Source organism: Oncorhynchus tshawytscha, linkage group LG16 (assembly GCF_018296145.1).
Source record: "Oncorhynchus tshawytscha isolate Ot180627B linkage group LG16, Otsh_v2.0, whole genome shotgun sequence".
NCBI classification, from domain to species: domain Eukaryota; kingdom Metazoa; phylum Chordata; class Actinopteri; order Salmoniformes; family Salmonidae; genus Oncorhynchus; species Oncorhynchus tshawytscha.
In genome coordinates, this window is record NC_056444.1 from 68,521,977 (window position 1) to 68,545,124 (window position 23,148).

Sequence of the window (23,148 nt, forward strand, 5' to 3'; positions counted from 1 at the left end):
GGAGTCGCCTCTTCACTGTTGACGTTGAGACTGATGTTTTGAGGGTACTATTTAATGAAGCTGCCAGTTGAGGACTTGTGTGGCGTCTGTTTCTCAAACTAGACACGCTAATGTACTTGCCTTCTTGCTCAGTTGTTCACCGGGGCCTCCCGCTCCTCTTTCTATTCTGGTTAGAGACAGTTTGTGCTGTTTTGTGAAGGGAGTAGTACACAGCATTGTACGAGATCTTCAGTTTCTTGGCAATTTCTCGCATGAAATAGCCTTAATTTCTCAAAACAAGAATAGACTGACGAGTTTCAGAAGAAAGTTATTTGTTTCTGAACATTTTGAGCCTGTAATCGAACCTACAAATGCTGATGCTCCAGATACTCAACTAGTCTAAAGAAGGCCAGTTTTATTGCTTCTTTAATCAGAACAACAGTTTTCAGTTGTGCTAACATAATTGCAAAAGGGTTTTCTAATGATCAATTAGCCTTTTTTAGACAGTATTTTTATTGGAATTTCACAATTTTCACCCATATTAAGAGATACAACAACAGAGACAAAGCACACAGAACAAAAACAAGAAAAACAGCACCCACTTACACATATCTACGTGCATATATATACACATACATACATACACATACATACACACACATACATATACCCATACATATACACACACATACGCATACATACACGCACACACACACATATACACACCCATACATACGTACGCCATTTTCCTCTTCCCGCTCTGTGCTTCTCTCACCCCATCACCATCATTCCGTCTCTCAATACATACATTTTAAACAAACTTACAAACAGAAATTAAACAAAAAAGCTCAGTTTAAACCGAGAGGTTAGGTTCCACACATGGAACGTACAGTGTAGTTCTGAAATACATAGATCCCCGCCATTCTAAGAGAATCCTTGCAGCATAATAGCTGATACCTCAGGTTCTAGGTAATTTAGATAAGGTTCCCATACTTTGTAGAACTGGTCTGTTTTAGAATGCAATGTACATGTCAGATATTCCAGAGGCACCCATTCAAATAGTATCTTATGCCAATCTTTAATAGAAGGAACCTTATCACTAATCCACTGTAAAAGGATGTTTTTCCTCGCTGCGAAGGTAAGGATGTTGTAAAGCCTCCTTTTACCGACAGAAGTAACATGCCTACTAGGGAGACCTAACAGTAAAGAAACTGGGTCCAATTCTAGATCAACCCCTAGGATCTTTTCAATTTCTTGCAGAACACCAGACCAGTATCTTTGTATTTTGGTACATGACCATAAACAATGTGTTAGGGTGCCTGTATCAGTTTTGCATTTAAGACACCGAGGGGAAGAGGAAGTGGGGCTAAAAGCATGTCTGCGATTTGGGGATATATGCAATCTGTGTATTATTCTTAATTGGATTGCTCTAGTACGGTTACATATAGATATTGTTTTTGCATATCTCCAAATGTCCTCCCACATCTCTAGGTCAATAGTAACAGACAATTCTTTCTCCCACACTTGTTTCACCCTCTGTGTGTTGACAGCAGAAAAGGACCTTAAAGTATCATAAAATAGACTTACAGACATTTTCCTTTGTGGGAAAAAAAGCATTCTTTCAATGACAGACACATCAGGGTTACCAATTAAGGTGGTGCTCTTCAGAATATAATGTCTTACTTGTAGGAAGCGGAAAAAGTCCTGCTTTGGGAGTCGATATTTCTCGAACATCTGCTCAAATGACAACAAAATCTTATCAGCAAATAAGTCATTTAGCCTGCGTATGCCCTTATTAAGCCATAAGTTAAAGCCAGCATCCAGCAATCCTGGACTGAAATCTGGGTTGTTAAGAATTGGGGTAAGAGCAGAGGTTAGTTTGGACCTTCCCAGGAAGCGTTGAACTGACCTCCATACTTTGAGTGTGTTAAGTGTAACGGGATTATTGCAGTGATCTTCTACAGACTTGAAACTTATGAAAATAAAAGATCCTGTAAGGGGTATTTTGAAAGAGAAGTCTCAATGTCTAACCAAATAGAGGAGTCATCATTTGTGATCCAGTCAGAAATATAACAAAGGTGGGCACACCATTAATAGAACCTGATATTGGGCAGGTCCAAGCCGCCCATAGAACTTGGCAGCTGCAATATTGCCATCTTAAGTCTTGGCTTGCGTTTACTCCATATAAAGGAACTTAGCCATCCATTTACATCCTTTATTACCTTATTGGAGAGTAATACTGGGATCATTTGGATTGGGTAAAGTAGTCTAGGTAAAATGTTCATTTTCAAGAGGGATATTCTACCCAACCAAGAAATCGGGAGAGAGTTCCTGCGCTCCAGATCCTGTCTTATTGTATCAAACAAGGGAACAAAATTGGCTTTGTACATTAGCTGGAATTTAGGAGTTACAAATATACCCAGATACATGAAACCTGAGGGAGACCATTTAAAAGGGAAGGGGGGAGAAGTATTAGGTACAGAGTGTAGGCTACCAAGTGGCATAGCCTCTGACTTAGTAAGGTTAATCTTGTAGCCTGAGAATTCGCTGAATGATTCAATAATATTAATAAGAGATGTAATTGAAGTCTCGGGACTAGAGATGAATATCAGGACATCATCAGCATACAAGCTTATTTTATGGTGAACATCACCAATGAGCAGCCCCTGTATAGCAGGCGTTATCCTGATGGCCTCGGCCAGTGGTTCCATAACGAGTGCAAAGAGGAGGGGGGATAAAGGACAGCCCTGTCTGGTACCTCTGTGTATAGAGAAGCTATTTGACCATAGCCCATTAGTAAGGACAGCAGCCTGAGGATCATCATACAAAACTTTCACCCATTTTATAAAGTTGTCCCCCAGACCAAATTTATTTAGAGCAAATAATAGGTAAGACCACTCCACACCATCAAATGCTTTCTCAGCATCTAGGGAGAGCACAAGACCATCCACAGCACTTTGTTGGTAGGCTTGAATTACATTAAGAAGCCGCCTGACGTTGTTGCATGACTTACGGACCCTAATGAAGCCAGTTTGGTCTCCTTTCACAATTAGTGGCAGTGAGTCCTCTAATCTTGTGGCTAGAATTTTAGAAAGCAATTTTCTATCCACATTCAGAAGGGAAATTGGTCTGTAATCAATTAGCCTTTTAAAATGATGAACTTGGATTAGCTAACACAACGTGCCATTGGAACACAGGAGTGATGGTTGCTGATAATGGGCCTCTGTACGCCTATGTAGATATTCAATAAAAAATCTGCCGTTTCCAGCTACAATAGTCATTTACAACATTTCCAATGTCTACACTGTATTTCTGATAAATTTTATGTTATTCAATGGACAAAAAACTTGGTTTTCTTTCAAAAACAAGGACATTTCTAAGTGACCCCAAACTTTTGAACGGTACTACATATATATTTGTTTATACCTACAGAGGGCCTAAAATTCAAAATCGAATGGCTAAATGATACGTTTTATGACCATCTGAAAACAATTCTATATGGTAACTTAGTAGTATTGCGATCCAAAGGCTTCAATTTACAGGGGTTTTAACACCTGTTTGTGTTAAAACAATGTAGTACTTTAATGGGTGGGTTCACAGGGCTGAAATAGACCGCGACAGGAGTTTCTCACTTTCAAAGGGCCAGGGTTGTTCGGTAGGATTAAGACATGTGCACGCACAGCATGAATGTGTGTGCATGTGTTCATTGTTACCAGATACTCATAGTTTGTTTGTTCTCATGTCAGAAGTAGAGAAAGATGTTGAAGTTGTAGGACAGAGTTTTACCCTGTCGAGGAGCAAATGGTGATCTGGAGTGGACTGTAACCACGGGAAAGTCCTAATTCCAAAGGATGAGCTCCCCCCCCCACACACACACACACACACCCACCCCATTGAACGGCAAGATGGAAACACATGCAAGGACAATCATCAATGCAAGACCACTGTAAGCTTCAAATGTTTGAATTTGTTAAATATAACACTGTTAACAACCTTTTATTGTGCTTAGTACAACAAAACAGGGTATGTTTTCCACTGTGGAATAGGACAGAGAAACATGAGATCCTGTCAGCTTTAAAAGTTTGAATTAATTAAATATAACACTGTTAACAACCTAACAATCTCTCGCGCTCTCTCTCGCTCTCTCTCAAGCATGTCTGACCAATTTGCATGTGTCTTTGTAATATATCCGATCACTGTAGCGTCTGGTGGGGATTCCTCTGTCCAGGAAGCTGTGGTATGCCGTGGGAGGTGTGCCATATCAGATTACTACTGCTGCCATTGGCTTCTCCTTACAGATTTTCCTGCTAAACGTTGTACAGGTCAGTAATGTTACTCATTGTCTGTCTGTGTGTCTGTCTGTCTGTGTGTCTGTCTGTCTGTCTGTCTGTCTGTCTGTCTGTCTGTCTGTCTGTCTGTCTGTCTGTCTGTCTGTCTGTCTGTCTGTCTGTCTGTCTGTCTGTCTGTCTGTCTGTCTGTCTGTCTGTCTGTCTGTCTGTCTGTGTACGTCCACTGTCTCATGTCTGTCTGTGTAACCTCTCTAGGCTGATCTCTGTCTCAATCAAAACAATCACATTTATTTATAAAGCCCTTTTTACATCTGCAAATGTCACAAAGTGCTTATACAGAAATACAGCCTAAAAGCCCAAACAACAAGCAATATGCAGATGCAGAAACAAGGTGGCTAGGAAAAACTCCTTAGAAAGGCAGGAACTTAGGAAGAAACCTAGAGAGGAGCCAGGCTCTGAGTGGTGTCTGAGTCCCGTCTGTCCCTTGCTCTTTTGCAGATCGAGGCCTTCTATGTTTCTCTGATCCTGTTTGTGAGTCGGGCCTGGGATGCTGTGACAGTGAGTCGGGCCTGGGGTACTTGGTGAGCCGCAGTGGCTTGACACCCATTGGTAAACTCATGCCATGGTCAGTGGATCTCAATAATACCTCTTCCATTTTGATATTGATTTTGGCCAGTGCAATCCATTCTTGCTGTCCTTCTCAGAGCATCCCTTTCTGTATTTTTGTGTTTTTCAGGGTGGTTCTCGCTATGCCTTTTGGGGTCCTCTCCTATGTCCTGCTGTGGTTCATGCCCCAAGGCTCCATGTCTCAAGCCTTCAGTGTTCCCTGGTACCTCACAGCAAGCTGCCTGTTTGAGACCCTCATGACTGTAAGATCTACAATTTCATCCGCTGGATGAGACATTTCAGCCTGTGTAACGGCTTTCTTCTATCTCCTCCTCGGACGAGGAGGTGTAGCAAGGATCGGACCAAAATGCAGCGTGGCTATTGCAATCCATGTTTGTTTAATAATAAAGAAACACGAACTTTACAAAAACAATAAATGTAATGTGAAAACCGAAACAGCCTAAAATGGTGCAAACTAACACAGAGGACACTAAGGACAATCACCCACAAAACACTCAAAGAATATGGCTGCCTAAATATGGTTCCCAATCAGAGACAACGATAAACACCTGCCTCTGATTGAGAACCACTCCAGACAGCCATAGACTTTGCTAGATCACCCCACTAGCTACAATCCCAATACATACCAAAACCCCAAGACAAAACACACCACAATACAAAAACCCCATGCCACACTCTGGCCTGACCCAATACATGAAGATAAACACAAAATACTTCGACCAGGGCGTGACAGAACCCCCCCCTAAGGTGCGGACTCCCGAACGCACCTCAAAACAAGAGGGAGGGTCCGGGTGGGCGTCTGTCCATGGTGGCGGCTCCGGCGCGGGACGTGGACCCCACTCAGTCAATGTCTTTGTCCCCTCTCCTCGCTTCCCTGGATAGTCCACCCTCGCCGCCGACCATGGCCCAGTAGTCCTCACCCCGAACCCCACTGGACTGAGGAGCAGATCGGGACTGAAGGGAAGCTCGGGACTGAGGCAGCTCGGGACTGAGGGGAAGCTCGGGAGTGAGAGAAAGCTCGGAAGTGAGAGGAAGCTCAGGAGTGAGAGGAAGCTCAGGAGTGAGAGGAAGCTCAGGAGTGAGAGGAAGCCCCGGAGTGAGAGGAAGCTCCGGAGTGAGAGGAAGCCCAGGCAGGTGGATAGATCTACCAGATCCTGGCTGACTGGCAGATCCTGGCTGACTGGCGGTTCTGGCAGATCCTGGCTGACTGGCGGATCTGGAAGATCCTGGCTGACTGGCGGATCTGGAAGAGTCTGGTTGACTGGCAGATCTGGAAGAGTCTAGTTGACTGGCAGATCTGGAAGAGTCTGGTTGACTGGCAGATCTGGAAGAGTCTGGTTGACTGGCAGATCTGGAAGAGTCTGGCTGACTGGCGGATCTGGAAGAGTCTGGCTGACTGGCGGATCTGGAAGAGTCTGGCTGACTGGCGGATCCTGGCAGACTGAAAGATCTGGCTGCTCCATGCTGACTGGCGGTTCTGGCTGCTCCATGTAGGCTGACAGCTCCTTGCAGACTGACAGCTCCTTGCAGACTGGCAGCTCCTTGCAGACTGGCAGCTCCTTGCAGACTGGCAGCTCCTTGCAGACTGGCAGCTCTGGCTGCTTCATGCAGACTGACAGCTCTGGCTGCTCCATGCAGACTGACAGCTCTGGCTGCTCCATGCAGACTGACAGCTCTGGCTGCTCCATGCAGGCTGGCAGCTCTGGCTGCTTCATGCAGACTGACAGCTCTGGCTGCTTCATGCAGACTGACAACTCTGGCTGCTCCATGCAGACTGACATCTCTGGCTGCTCCATGCAGACTGACAGCTCTGGCTGCTCCATGCAGGCTGGCAGCTCTGGCTGCTTCATGCAGACTGACAGCTCTGGCTGCTCCATGCAGGCTGGCAGCTCTAGCTGCGCTGAACAGGCGGGAGACTCCAGCAGCGCTGTAGAGGAGGAAGGCTCTGGCTGCGCTGAACAGGCGGGAGACTCAGGCAGCGCAGGAGAGGAGAAAGGCTCCGGCAGCGCTGGAGAGGCGAGGCGCACTGTAGGCCTGATGCGTGGTGCTGGCACTGGTGGTACTGAACCGAGGACACGCACAGGAAGCCTGGTGCGGGGAGCTGCCACCGGAGGGCTGGTGTGTGGAGGTGGTACTGGATAGACCGGACCATGCAGGCGCACTGGAGCTCTTGAGCACTGAGCCTGCCCAACCTTACCTGGCTCGATGCCCACTCTAGCCCGGCCGATACGCAGAGCTGGAATATACTGCACCGGGCTATGTAGCCCCCGCACTGGGGACACCTTGCGCACCACTACATAACACGGTGCCTGCCCGGTCTCTCTAGCCCCCCGGTAAGCACAGGGAGTTTGCGCAGGTCTCCTACCTGGCGTAGCCATACTCCCTGTGAGCCCCCCCCAAGAAATTTTTGTGGCTGACTCTCGGGCTTCCGTCCGCGCCGCCGTGCTTGCTTCGCCAACTCCATTCTCAGATAACCTTCTGCGCACTGCTCCATCGAATCCCAGGCGGGCACCGGCACTCTCCCTGGGTCGACTGCCCACCTGTCTATCTCCTCCCAAGAAGTATAGTCCATACTGTCCTCCTCTTTGGGCTGCTCCTGTTGCCTCTTCTCCTGCTGCACCTTTGGGCGGCTACACTCCCCTGGTTTAGCCCAGGGTCCTCTCCCGTCGAGGATTTCCTCCCATGTCCAGAAATCCTTATTGCGCATCTCCTCTTTGGACTGCTCCTGCCTGTTGACACGCTGCTTGGTCCGTTTGTGGTGGGTGATTCTGTAACGGCATTCTTCTATCTCCTCCTCGGACGAGGAGGTGTAGCAAGGATCGGACAAAAATGCAGTGTGGCTATTGCAATCCATGTTTATTTAATAATAAAGAAACACGAACTTTACAAAAACAATAAATGTAATGTGAAAACCGAAACAGCCTAAAATGGTGCAAACTAACACAGAGGACACTAAGGACAATCACCCACAAAACACTCAAAGAATATGGCTGCCTAAATATGGTTCCCAATCAGAGACAACGATAAACACCTGCCTCTGATTGAGAACCACTCCAGACAGCCATAGACTTTGCTAGATCACCCCACTAGCTACAATCCCAATACATACCAAAACCCCAAGACAAAACACACCACAATACAAAAACCCCATGCCACACCCTGGCCTGACCCAATACATGAAGATAAACACAAAATACTTCGACCAGGGCGTGACAGCCTGTTAACATCAAGGCTGTTCTTCTCTTTCGTCACATACAGTATGACCACTCAGCCCCATCTCCAAGTCTTAATCCTCTAGTCTACATCCTCAACCCTTGCTTGCCTTGCTCCATTTTTGTAAAATAATATATATACAAAAATAAAAAATACATTATTTAACCTTTATTTAACTAGGCAAGTCAGTTAAGAACAATTGTGTATTTACAATGATGGCCTACCCCGGCCAAACCCGCAGACACTTTTATCCAAAGCGACTCAGTCATGTGTGCATACATTTTTCACACATGGGCCTGGGAATCGAGACCATTATTCTAGCGTTGCAAAAGCCATGCTCAACCAACTGAGCTACAGAGGACCACTTATCTTATCATTACTACTGTATGTATCCCAAACAAATCACTTAGCTGCTTTCTGTAGCCTGATCTCTGCAGGATTATCATCGCTGCCTCTAGATAATGACCACTTTCCTTTAGGGTTACTGTGTGCCATATTCTTCCTGTGTCAGTGTTTCCATGGTTACAAGGTGCAATTATTGACTCACAGTACAGTATCACATGTCCCTTTTTTTGCACCATCACCATGGTTTCTGTGTCTATCTCCTGACAGTGTTTTAATGTGCCTTATCTTTCGCTGAGCATGTTTTTGGGTGGAGACCAGAGAGACAGAGACTCTACCACAGCCTACAGTAAGAGCTTGACATCCACTTTCTCTCGTGTTCCATCTTATAATGATGAATGGAATACAGTAAAAATTGATAAAATCATACATTTCTTAGTTGTTGTTTTTTTCAGCTTCACCAGTCCCTTGGTCTGTCTATTTCTCTCCCTGTCTATGTGATAGGGATGAGTGTGGAAATGCTGGCAATGCTGGTGGCCTCAGCAATTCAGGGTCAGGTTGTGGCTGTATACAACACAGAGAGGGCTGCAGCCTGTCAACAGCTTGACACCCCTGCGCCACAGACAGTTACACAACAGGCCACGGTACTACCACTATGAGTCACACCACAGGCCATGGTACAACCATTATGAGTTACACAGCAGGGCATGGTACAAGTAACTACTCTCCAGTTACAAACACTAACCTAACCCAGCAATGACACACACACACTGAAGGACATAACACTCCTCTACTATGTTGGATTAGCAGAATTTCTTTGTCAGTGGAAGTGAATTTACCTAGTCCCAGGGATATCACATTACACAGTAATAAACTGTTCTTAGCTTGTGTATGTGTGTGTGCATGTGTGTGTGTGCGTGCATGTACTTGCATCCATGTGTGTTTTTGCATTTCAAGTATGTGCATTTGTCTTGTTTGTTTGTGCTTGTGTAGCTTTGCTTACCTGTGAGGTTTCTTTCCCTGGCGTAAGGCTTTCCTGACCTCAGCGCTGGTCATAGGCGGGCTGTTCTTCCTCTGCTGCACGGTCCTCTTCCTGGGGGTGAAGGAGCAGCAGGGTGAGTCAAGGGTCAGAACACTAGAATTAGGGTTAGAGAGGGGTCAGTTTCGAACTGCCAGAGTAAAGCACAGGAGAGGTCAAGGTTCAGTAGAATGTGTTCAAGAGTCTAGTTCTGGAAGTGGGCTAAAGGATGGGCTTGGAAAGAAAGTTTTGGTAAGTCTTTTGAATGTATTTTTTCTACAACACCAATACCTCTCTCTGATTTTGTCTCCAGCTCCCCTCTATAGTCTGGCTAGAGTGCGTCTGTCCTATCTCACCACTCTAAAGATGTTAGTGTGCCACATTCCTTACCAACGACTGGTCCTTGGCCTCCTCTTTGCTGCACTTGCCTTTCAGGTAAATCCTAGCCTGGGATGCATCTAAATAAATCAACTAATACATCTTGAATCAGCTAATGCACATTTGTCCCTTTTAGATGTCTTTGGGGAATTTTGCACTGTTCTGTACCCATGTAGCTGGGCTTGGGGCCCAGTTCCAACACCTTCTCCTGGCTCTGCTGGTAAGACAGTTCTGTTCAGTTCCGTCGACCTCACACATAGTCATATCACACACCCCACACCCTCTTGACTGCAAATTGGCCCAATACACAGGTAACAGAACACAATTGTTATCTAATCCGGCATATCATACTCTTTATGATGTGATATATTTTATGTGTAGCTGGAAGCTAACCTCTGTCATTTCCTTACTTAAGGGAAAACTACAGCCACAAGACATCCTCTTGTTGTTTGATATTGTTTGTTTCTTCGTCCTAACAGATAACAGCCATTATAGCTGTTCCACTGTGGAAGGCAATCCTGGTACGAGTTGGGAAAAAGACCACACTCTTCATCGGCCTATCTGTGAGCATAACATTGTTTCTCCCTTTATGACAATGTTTATGCAGAAATACTTACTATTTGAGACTTACAATGTTTTTGTATTTATTTATAGCTCTTCATCCCAGCTGTAACAATCATAGCTTGTGTACCCAATAACCTGCCTGTCTTTGTGACCATGTGTGTGATGTTAGGATTCAGCTTGGCAACCATGTTCCTGCTGCCTTGGTGAGTCAGCACACTGCAGTTAGAAGGCCAAGACTTTGGCTCAGGGCCATGTCTCTGCTTTGAACTGCACTCTGCTCCAGTTCTGTCTCTGCCTCTGTCACTTTGAATGACTCTAAACACACACACACAATGCTGACTTGTGTGACTAGGGGCATACTTCATTCATAACTCCCCATGACAGCCTGTCAAGAGTTGAATATTCTGATATGCTGATTTGACACTTGGCCAGTTGACTAATATAAACTGTTTTATAAACTGTTTTCACTTCAATCGATTCACCCAGACAGTGTTTGGTGCAATATCTGCGTGTGGTCTGATTTGCGAGCCAGACTCTTATTATTCATGTAGGTCCATGCTCCCGGATGTGGTAGATTACTTTGCCTTGAGAAACCCCTGCTGCAAGGACCTGGAGCCCCTGTTTTTCTCCTGCCATGCCTTCTGCAGTAAGCTGGGGGGAGGTCTGTCTGTTAGAATCTCAACCATGACATTACAGTGAGTCATTCATCCACCTACTCCTGCTCTGCCTCTCCCTTTTTCTCCCCCTCATTATGTAAAATGTCATTTCATTATTACAGTGCATTCGGAAAGTACACCTTCCCTTTTCCACATTTTGTTACATTACAACCTAATTCTAAAATGTATTTTTTACATTTAATCCATTTACACACAATACCACATAATGACAAAGCGAAAACATGTTTTTAGAAATTGTAGCACATTTATTTAAATTAAAAAACAGAAATACCTTATTTACCTAAGTATTCCAACCCTTCTCTATAAGACTTTAAATAGAGCTCAGGTGCATTCTGTTTCCACTGATCATCTTTGAGATGTTTCTACAACTAGACTTGGAGTCCAAATTTGGTCAATTCAATTGATTGGACATGATTTGGAAAGGCAGACACCTGTCTATATAAGGTCCCACAGTTGACAGTGCATGTCAAAGCAAAAACCAAGCCATGAGGTCGAAGGAATTGTCTGTAGAGCTCCAAAACAAGATTGTGTCGAGGCACAAATCTGAGGAAGGGTACCAAAACATTTCTGCAGCATTGAAGGTCCCCAAGATCACAGTTGCCTCCATCATTCTTAAATGGAAGAAGTTTAGAACCACCAAGACTCTTCCTAGATCTGGCCGCCCGGCCAAACTGAGCTATCGGGGAAGAAGGGCCTTGGTCGGGGAGGTGACCAAGAACCCGATGGTCACTCTGACAGAGCTCCAGAGTTCCTCTGTGGAGATGGGAGAATCTTCCAGAAGGACAACCCTCTCTGCAGCACACCACCAATCAGACCTTTATGGTAGAGTGGCCAGACGGAAGCCACACCTCAATAAAAGGTACATGACAGCCCGCTTGGAGTTTGCCAAAAGGCACCTAAAGGAATCTCAGACCATGAGAAACAAGATTATCTGGACTGATGAAACCAAGACTGAACACTTTGGCCTGAATGCCAAGTGTCACGTCTGGAGGGAACCTGGCACCATCCCTACGGGGAAACATGGCGGTGGCAGCATCATGCTGTGGGGATGTTTTTCAGTGACAGGGACTGGGAGACTAGTCAAGATCGAGAGAAAGATGAATGGCGCTAAGTGCAGAGAGATCCTTGACGAAAACCTGCTCCAGAGCGCTCAGGACCTCAGAGTGGGGCGAAGGTTCAGCTTCCAATAGGACAACGACCCTAAGCACACAGCCAAGACAATGCAGGAGTGGCTTCTGGACAAGTCACTGAATGTCCTTGAATGGCCCAGCCAGGGTCCGGACTTGAACCCGATCTAACATCTGAAAATAGCTGTGCAGTGACACTCTCCATCCAACCTGACAGAGCTTGAGAGGATCTGCAGAGAATGGGAGAAACTCCTCAAATACAGGTGTGCCAAGCTTGTAGCGTCATACCCAAGAAGACTCAAGGCTGGAATCGCTCCCAAAGGTGCTTCAACAAAGTACTGAGTAAAGAGTCTGTATACTTACGTAAATGTGATATTTCATTTTTTGTGATATTCCGTTGTTTTTTTAAAAACAGTTTTTGCTTTGTCATTATGGGGTATTGTGTGTAGATTTATGAGGGGGGGGGGACAATTTCATCCATTTTAGAATAAGGATGTAAAGTAGCAAAATGTGGAAAAAGTCAAGGGGTCTGAATACTTTCCGAATACATTGTATGTTTCTTTCACCCTAATATTTCAATATATGTATTTATGTTATGCGTGTGTATAATGTGTGTTTGTATGTATGCTTGTTTGTACTGCAGTTTTGTGGGGTATCGTGCAGGTGCTTGTAGCCATAGTGAGGACGTGGTGACTGCTCTTATTGTGCTGTTTGCCCCTGTGCCCATCACCCTACTGCTGGTAGGGCTGGTCTTCTTCCACCTGTACCCCATCAACGAGGATTGACTCCTCCAGCTCCAGAGAGTGTTAGGAAGAGAGTGAGACATTCACACTCCTTCTAATAGGCTGCCTTGGTGCTCCTACTATGACAATAGCTTCCTCTCTAAATCCAACATACTGCATTACAACTTCCCTTACACATTCCTGAGTTTATTGATGTTTGTATGTGCATGATGATGAATATGAATATGTGTAGCCCTAGGCCACTAACTGTTTTCTTGTTTTCCGTCTATTCAGTGTTGAAGCCATAGATTCAACTGATATAGAAGAGAAGATAGGATCACACATTCATTAGTCAAGACACCAAACACATGAGTCCAGTCTGAAGTCATGTGGTGAGTCACAGCCAACTAAGTCCAGTTGTATTTTAAACAAGTCTACCTTGAAAGGTCACAACCTCAGAGGCTCCAAAAAGTTAAATAACCAATCACAATATCCACTGGAGTTCAGGCCTGATTTTAATTCCCATTCACAAGTATCTAAGCCCAAATCAGATCACCTTCTATGGAATTCTTTCCAAATTCTAATCACTGCTCACGTAAATCTGATCATAGGATGTCCAACTAGTCTGAAGAAAAATGTAAAATTACATTTGTCTAAAAAATCATATATAAACAATTGTGCCAATGTCACGGGCGGGGATCTTCTACACCAGCAGTCCCCAATTACATTCAGCCATGAGACTATTTTTACTTGTGCGGATGGTCGGGGGGTCGGAACATATTTATAAATAATTTGTACACTGCAAATTGACCATAAGAATCCTAAATAGATATAGTATTAGACAAAAACTAAATAATTTCAAACCTTGATTACATTGGGATATAATCACATATGCCTATATTTGTGTGGGAATACTTGGGAACAGATTGCCTAAATTAAAATCACTTTTAACTTTAAAATCAGTGCTTGATGACGCAATACACAAAAAATGTTTTAATGTACATCGAATAAAAATCCAAAGTTTAGTATGTTTCCATCGCATTTAACTCTACTGATAGTTTTGTCACAAAAACTGTAGGGTTAAATAAAAAATGTGTTTACTCTGGACTTGGCACTTGCACTCTAGCCAAAAGAGGACAGATACATTGGGGGGTAGGCTCTGCATCTAGGCTGGTCTATAGGAGGAGATTATTATGGATAAGAGCGAGAATATTTGTTTGTCTAATGGCAGTCCAGCATCAATCATCATGTCACCAGTATGAGACCCTCAATATTTATTGGAAAGGCACATCAAGATCACAGTGCACTCTGTGAAGTTAATAATAACTTATTTAAACTGTAGCCTTATAAACTGCATGGTTGGTCTCCTTTGGCATTTTTTTTGTGCTTAAATCTAAGCAGGTTAATAAACAGGTACAATTAATGGAAAATTGTGAAATCAAGGAATGGAACGAAACAAGCAAAGGTAGTAGAAGACAAGGATCGGTCCAATAATGAATTTCTTGTTGGACTGTGTTTCTAGGACAGGGAGCTTCATTTTGGAGATTTTGGTAATATTGAGGGCTGTGAAGAGATCAGTGGGAAAGGTGGATTTAATCAAGGTGACTAGAAGCGGCCTTGTTTTGGTTGATTGTGTCGAGCAAGTAACCACAGTGCTATGAGCTAGGGACTATGCTAGCTATGCTAGTTATCATTGCGGCTGGATGAGTCAAGATATTAATATCAGAGTAATTCCATGCCACGGGTGTGATGCGCATGCCCCCACCCCCTATAAATACCTGGGCGTGTAGCTTCACTTCCTCAAGACTCTTCCCGAGGCTACAACGGATCCAACAGCTAGACTAGCATAGTCCATAGCTCATAGAACTGTGGTTACGTGAGTGAGTAACCTTCATTCTATTTTGCTTGAGGGACTATGCTAGTCACTCAATGGGATGACAATACCAGAGTAAGTCGGTTTCCGTAGGGCAAAGCCTAGAGCAACACATCACCATAGGTGCTCGAGGCAGTACCCGGACCAACCACAGGTTTCTGTTGGGAGGTAAGGGTAGCACCAAGCACAGCTGATGGTGGCAATTCCCCCCGTTGGAGTGCGCTACTGCAAAGGATGGGGCTGGGTGGGCAGCTAGCAGACTGGTGTCTACAATCCAACGTGACAACCGTTGTTTTCTCCAAAGCAAACAAACAGCTGATCAGAGCGACAGATCGCCTCTCCACATACTCATTTAGGGATATCACAGGACACAGAGCGCATACATCAACATCATGAGCCCCAGTGGGCATGGAGGTGGATAAGGCTGTTAGCCCCATTTCCCTGTTCATGTGACCTGAGGGCAGGACCTTTGGTAGGAAGGCTGAATTAGGCCACAGAGTAACGCTCGCTTTTCCCGGGCCAAGACAATATTTTTATTTAACCTTTATTTAACTAGGCAAATCAGTTAAGATCAAATTCTTATTTACAATGACGGCCTACCAAAAGGCAAAAGGCCTCCTGCCAGGATAGGGGATTCAAAATTAGAAATTAAAATATAGGATAAAACACACATCATGACAAGAGAGACACCACAACACTTGTAAAGACAGACCTAAGACAACAACATAGCATGGCAGCAACACATGAAAACACAGCATGGTAGCAACACAACATGACCACAATAACACTCATCACTAACAGAAAAAGCATGGAGCTCGCCAACCCTTTTGGTAGAGGCAATGGCCACCAGACCAGGGTGTAGTCGCCGCTCACTTTCTGGAGGCCCTTCCCTGGACAGCATTGCCGCTGCAGTGTTCAGAATCCTTGGGAGGTGTACAGCTCTTAGTTAGGCCACATTCTTCTGTGACCACAGTAGAAGGTTATGTGCCATCTGGTGGAGGCGGTGGAGGCGGATGGAACCCAGAACCCCTTGGTGATTTATGTACACTACCACTGTGGCGCTGTCTGTCTGTACCAGCACATGTTTGTCTGTCGTGGAAATTCAGTATTGAGAGAGATTTGGTCATTTCTTCAAACAATCATCTTTATTTAATATCGATGTATTATTGCAATAATGAGGCTGGTTGACCCCCCCTTGAGTTTTGGACTGAGTAACCTAACCATTACACAAATACAGAGTCCTATATATAGCTGACACTAGCAATGCTCAGTCATTGTTGGTTCAACCCTCCTCATTCGAACCAAGTAGCATAATAAGCCACTGGGCTCATCCTGTCGTTATCTGCACATGTGTTGTTGTCTTAACCCCACCCTGGCTTAGTTTCCCAGATGCAAGAATGATTTTGAGACAATGAGGAATTGTTCTAAACTCCTCCTGGCCATCTCTATCGCGGTTACACCCACCACATCTTGTCTATGTAATGCAGTCTTTAACACATTTGTCAGCTCAAGCCATCTCCTGTGATCATACGCCCGGATTAGTTGCAGGGAAGTAGAGTGGAGACCATAAAAACACAGACACTAACAGGACAGAACTATCCTCCTATTTGTTAAGTATTAATTGCTAACTATTAATATCAAATATCAAAATATCACGTCTCGCAGTTGTGAGAAAAAGTTGAGCAGAGCTCGTTGGACTGCTCTCAACTCCAGCATGTTGTTTGGACCAGCTGGAGCTCCATGTCCCGCTGGCCGCCCTCCCCTTCAATACTACTCCCCAGCCTGTCAGGGAGGCGTCTGTTTGAACCTGTTCCCTCCGATGGAATCAGGCGTATACTACCTGAAAAGGAATTTCAGGGATCGCCGTCTTGCCAGGGCTCGCGTGCATTCCTTAGACACAGTCATACCTGTTTTCCTTGGGATTTAAACCTTGAGCATTGAACCACCTCCGCATGGGTCTCAAGTGTAGAAGGCCAAATGGGGTCAAAAAGGAGGCTGCGAAGAGGAGACCCAGCAGTCTCTGACACTGAAGAACAGTCACCTTCTGGACAAAAGGTTTGAGGTGAGCTACAATTTTCTGAACTCGCTTTTTGGTGAGGTGAGCCCTCATAAGAGACAAGTCGATCCATATGCCCACGAACGTCACAGTTTGTGTGGGGACCAGGTGTATTTTTTGCATGTTCAACCTGAGGCCTAGCGCTGAGATATGCTTCAGGAGATATGTCATGTCTGCTGCTGCCTGTTCTCCTGACTGAGAACAGGTTAGCCAAATGTCCAGGTCAGGTATTCCCAACAGACAGGGATGTTGAACCATCGAAGAGACGCAAATATGAGGAGAACTACATTGATTTGGGGTTCACTTATATTGGGAGTAGTGCCGTTCCTCAGCCACAGTGTGTTATATGTACAGAAGTACTCTCTCACAACTCAATGAAACCTTCACTGTTGCGCAGACATTTAGAAACAAAACATGCCAATTTGAAAAATAAGCCTCAGGAGTTTTTTGAGCGAGAATTAAGACTACTTTTAAGTAGTAAGACATGTATAATAGCAACAGATACCATTAATAAGAAGGGTATGGAAGCGTCTTATAAGGTGAGCTACCGAGAGGCTAGGACAGGCAAGCCCTATACTATTGTGGAGGACTTCATTCTTCCTGCTGAAGCGGATATGGCTGGGACAATGCTGGGGGAAAAGGCCCAAAAAAACTATACAGACAATGTCTTCATCAAACAACACTGTTTCACAATGCATCAGGGACATGGCAGGAGATGTTTTGAAACAATTACTTCTTCACATTCAAGCCATTGAATTCTATGTGCTACAGCTGGATGAGTCATCAGACGTGGCGGGCCTGGCACAGCTCCTGGTATACAGTTGAAGTCAGAAGTTTACATACACCTTAGCCAAATACATCTAAACTCAGTTTTTCACAATTCCTGACATTTAATCCTAGTCAAAATTACCTGTCTTAGGTCAGTTAGGATCACCACTTTATTTTAAGACTGAAATGTCAGAATAAAAGTAGAGAGAATGATTTATTTCAGGTTTTATTTCTTTCATCACATACCCAGTGGGTCAGACGTTTACATAAACTCAATTAGTATTTGGTAGCATTGCCTTTAAATTGTTTAACTTGGTTCAAACTTTTCAGGCAGCCTTCCACAAGCTTCCCACAATAAATTGGGTGAATTTTGGCCCATTCCTCCTGACAGAACTGGTGTAACTGAGTCAGGTTTGTAGGCCTCCATGCTCGCACATACTTTTTCAGTTCTGCCCACAAATGTTCTACAGGATTGAGGTCAGGGCTTTTTGATGGCCACTCCAATACCTTGACTTTGTTGTCCTTAAGTCATTTTGCCACCTATTTGGAAGTATGCTTAGGGTCATTGTCTATTTGTAAGACCCATTTGCGACCAAGTTTTAACTTCCTGACTGATGTCTTGAGATGTTCCTTCAATATATCCACATACATTTCATACCTCATGATGCCATCTATTTTGTGAAGTGCACCAGTCCCTCCTGCAGCAAAGCACCCCCACAACATGATGCTGCCACCCCGTGCTTCCCAGTTTGGGATGGTGTTCTTCAGCTTGCAAGCCTCCCCCTTTTCCCTCCAAACATAACAATGGTCATTATGGCCAAACAGTTCTATTTTTGTTTCATCAGACCAGAGGGCAAAAAGTCCGATCTTTGTCCCCATGTGCAGTTGCAAACTGTAATCTTGGCTTTTTTATGGCGGTTTTGGAGCAGTGGCTTCTTCCTTGCTGAGCTGCCTTTCAGGTTATGTCGATATAGGACTCGTTTTACTGTGGATACAGATACTTTTGTACCCATTTCCTCCAGCATCTTCACAAGGTCCTTTGCTGTTGTTCTGGGATTGATTTGCACTTTTCGCACCAAAGTCCGTTCATATCTAGGAGACAGAACGCGTCTCCTTCCTGAGCGGTATGACGGCTGCGTGGTCCCATGGTGTTTATACTTGCGTACTGTTTGTACAGATGAACGTGGTACCTTCAGGCATTCGGAAATTGCTCCCAAGGATGAACCAGACTTGTGGAGGTCTACAATTTTTTTTCTGAGGTCTTGGCTGATTTCTTTTGATTTCCCCATGATGTCAAGCACAGAGGCACTGAGTTTGAAGGTAGGCCTTGAAATACATCCACAGGTACACCTCCACTTGACTCAAATGATGTCAATTAGCCAAACAGAAGCTTCTAAAGTCATTACATAATTTTCTGGAATTTTCCAAGCAGTTTAAAGGCACAGTCAACTTAGTGTATGTAAACGTCTGACCCACTGGAATTGTGATACAGTGAAATAATCTGTCTGTAAACGATTGTTGGAAAAATGACTTATGTCATGCACAAAGTAGATGTCCTAACCGACTTGCCAAAACTATAGTTTGTTAACAAGAAATTTGTGGAGTGGTTGAAAAACAAGTTTTAATGACTCCAACCTAAGTGTATGTGAACTTCCGACTTTAACTGTATGTCTGTTATGTTTATAGGGGGTTAATTAAGGAAGACATCCTCTTCTGCAAACCACTGGAAACCAGGACAACAGGACAGCTTTGTGACATCAAATGGAGTTTGGTGGTCAAGATGTGTTGGTATCTGAACTGATGGCACAAAAGCCATGACAGGGAGACATAGTGGAGTGGTAACGAGCGTGCAAGCAGTTGCTCCCAACGCCACTTGAGTACACTGCAGCATCCACCGAGAGCCTCTTGTTGCCAAAGGAATGCCTGACAGCTTGAAAGATGTTTGGACACTACAGTGAAAATGGTTAACTTTGTTAAAGCAAGGCCCCTGAACTCTCATGTATTCTTCGCTATGCAGTGATATGGACAGCAACCATGTAATGCTTTTACAACATACAGAAGCTCGCTGGTTATCAAGGGGCAAAGTATTGACCAGTCTTTTTTAAATTGAAAGACGAGCTTAAAGTTTTCTTTACCGACCATAATTTTCACTTGTCTGACCGCTTGCATGATGACGAGTTTCTCACACGACTGGCCTATCTGGGTGATGTTTTTTCTCACCTGAATGATCTGAATCTAGGATTACAGGGACTCTTCACAAATATATTCAATGTGCGGGACAAAATTGAGGCTATGATTAAGAAGTTGGAGCTCTTCTCTGTCTGCATTAACAAGGGAAACACTCTTTCCATCATTGTATGGTTTATGTCTGCAAATTAACTCAAGCTTACAGACAATGTCAAATGTGATATCACGAAGCACCTGAGTGAGTTGGGTGCGCAATTACGCAGGTACTTTCCCGAAATGGATGACACAAACAACTGGATTCGTTATCCCTTTCATGCCCTGCCTCCAGTCCACTCCAGTCCACCAGTCCGATATCTGAACAAGAGAGCCTCATCGAAATTGCTACAAGTGGTTCTGTGAAAATTGAATTTAATCAGAAGCCACTGTCAGATTTCTGGATTGGGCTGCACTCAAAGTATCCTGCCTTGGCACGTCATGCTGTTAAGACACAGATGCTCTTTGCAACCATGTACCTATGTGAGAGTGGATTCTCGGCCCTCACTAGCATGAAAACTAAATACAGGCACAGACTGTGTGTGGAAAATGATTTAAGACTGAGACTTTTTCCAATACAACCCAACATTGCAGAGTTAAGTGCATCATTTCAAGCACACCCTTCTCATTAACCTGTGTTGAGTTATTCACAATTTTCGATTAACAAATAAAGTGTTATATGTAAGATGGCTAAATAAAGAGCTAAATTATTGATTATTATTATAATGTTATTAATGGACTTTACTTCCCACAAGCCGGGTTGTGACAAAAACTCACACTCATTCTTATGTTTAATAAATGTATCGCATAGTGTGTGTTTGTGGCAGGCTTACAATGATGGCAAAAAACAACATTTGAGAGTGCGCTGACCCTAGTGCTAGGGGGGGTACGCAGCAGGAGGTTGAATGTTTGAAAGGCTACGGGACTATAAACAGTTTGGGAACCACTGGTCTAGGTCATTTAGTACCATCATCCCCTTTGATGTTAGCGGTGCTATAGCGACATCCATGCATTTTGTGAATGCACTTGGTACCAGGGAAAGGCCGAAAAGTAACACTTGGTGCCCTTCTTCACGGAGGCTGACATCTGTCTGTGAGAGCCAAAGCGGTCTGCATGACGAGATGACCGTATACCGGGCTTTGCCATTAGCACGTGACATCTCAACATTTAAGAGGGAGAGGAGTGTGGACACCGAAGTCATTTCAGCTGTCAGCTCAGGGTCACCGTCGGTGGACAGGCGAGCTATCAGACCATGCAGGTGTGCCTGCAGCAGAGTGGTTGTATTCATGAGGCGAGCCACCATGGCCAGAAGTTGTCCTTTAAGTTGTCATCAGCAGCCCGATGAGGACAGCGGGGAGACTTACCAATGATCTCCTTGTCTGGGAGGACCATGATCGCAACAATGGGGTCCATGACTGGGTACTGGTCCAGTACCAATTCCTTGGGCGAAGCCATGAATGTCCAAGGCTTGCACTGGCTTGAGTTAGCCTTAGCCCATGTTTGATGCAGCTTATTGGAGTACTTAGGGCAATGAGGAATGTACACTCTGCCTGGGCTTCTGTTAGGGTCTGGATTAATATCCAGAGCTTTCAGAATCCTAGAGATGAGCTCCTGCAGATCAGCTGATGAAGAGGGCGCTTCACTCTCAGCCCTCTCTGAGCCATGGTTCACTGACCCAGAACCAGCCTCAGAGGTCTCACTTTGTCTATGTAATTACCAGCAAAGATGGAGATAGCATCAGGATCCTGTCTTAAGTCTTCAACAGAGCCTGTCAGGCTGAGAGAGTGGAGCTTCGAAGGTCGGCGGGCCCGCTGCCGTGGAGGGTTGTTTTAACGCTTGAGTCCGCTCCCGGAGCCTCTAGCATTTGTCTCCTTCATCGTAGCTAATCGTGCTTCACATCGCCGTGGGCCAAGAGTAGCACAATACATGCAGCTGAAGGGGGAATCCACAACCTGAATGGCATGATCTAAGCCTAGGCACATCATACAGGTGGAATGGGCATCAACCGAAGCCAAGCCAGCATTGCATTTATCACAGTAGTATGGCATGTATAATCTTCTCCCTGTCTAGACAAAAGTCAGAAATACAGATATGTCTTATAGAACAGATAATCTGCATTACACTCCTTTAATACTATACCAGGTGTAAGTATAAAGTAGTTCTCTTCTCAGGGCAATATGTTAATTAAGTAATAATATCTTCTATGGATATCAGAATATATTTGGGAAATTCCACTCACAATCCCCAAAAGGTATGGATGTGAGGAGCCAATTACACTGAGAGAGTAACAGACTGTGTGAGAATAGGTCCTATGAACAGATGCTCTGAATCTCACTCTGGCAACAGCTGCAGCTCGAGCCAGTAAGAGAGTATGCTAGCTAGGATGCAAAGCCTGGACATTAGCCTGAGTAGGTGCAGTACCCAGACTCAATACCCTGAGAGAAGAGGCTAGCATCCAGCTGAAGCTAATAACCAACAGGTAAAGCAATTAGCGGGGAGGCAAACCGGTGGACAGACAAGACACAGACAAGATTTACGCTGTGAACAGGTTGGACCAACCAGTTCACCCTAATTCATAGCATGGTGTCGACCTGTAAGAAAAAGCTTAGAAGACAAAACACTGCAGAGAACTGCTGGGAGGAGCAAGCTTCGCCCAAAATGTAGCATACTCTACACATTCAACAGAAAACTCGTCTTCTATATCCAATTCTCGCTCACCTGCGTAGCCAAGGGAAGAAAATAGGAAGTGATGCTATGCGCCCAGGTATTTATAGGGGATGGGGCGCATCACACCCGTGGCACGGAATTACTCTGATATTAATACCTTGATTCATCCTGCCACCAGGCGGAAGGATATTTCATTGAGTGACCAGCATAGTCTCTCAAGTGAAATAGAACAGAAGACTGGATCTACCAAAGTCAGAAGTAACCTGTATTGATCTTCGGAGCACACATCTTCTGTTCTATTTCACTTGAGAGACGATGCTAGTCACTCAATGACATATCCTTCCTGGTGGCAGGATGAGTCAAGATATTAATACCCCACATAAAAAAATACCCCACATTATTTCCCTTGGGATCCTTATTCTCCACCCGCACAGTAAGTGGCGGAATGCACATCCAATTGTTGCAAACGCCATTATACCAGAGAAGAAGAAGAAACTGCACTGTTTCCCAAGTTGTAGTGGGAGGACCACTCACCATATCATAAAATATTTTAATGACTAACACAAGATAGATCACAGCCTATCGTTTCTAATGGGAACAAATGAGTCATAGTGGGCAGGACAAGCAA

The 23,148-nt window shown here is 44.6% G+C and overlaps 1 protein-coding gene across 1 annotated transcript; it reads left to right on the forward strand.

Annotated features, from left to right (window-relative positions):
- Positions 1 to 3,884: 3,884 nt before the first annotated feature.
- On the forward strand, positions 3,885 to 13,323 carry LOC112215214 (sodium-dependent lysophosphatidylcholine symporter 1-like). Its single transcript, XM_042299926.1, is given in 15 exon segments — positions 3,885 to 3,896; positions 4,182 to 4,301; positions 4,767 to 4,826; positions 4,829 to 4,893; positions 5,005 to 5,137; positions 8,721 to 8,799; positions 8,955 to 9,084; positions 9,468 to 9,565; positions 9,782 to 9,903; positions 9,983 to 10,066; positions 10,326 to 10,409; positions 10,501 to 10,613; positions 10,962 to 11,105; positions 12,858 to 13,031; positions 13,231 to 13,323. Coding segments are annotated over 14 exon segments (1,386 nt in total). The 3' UTR covers positions 13,000 to 13,031; positions 13,231 to 13,323.
- Positions 13,324 to 23,148: the final 9,825 nt, after the last annotated feature.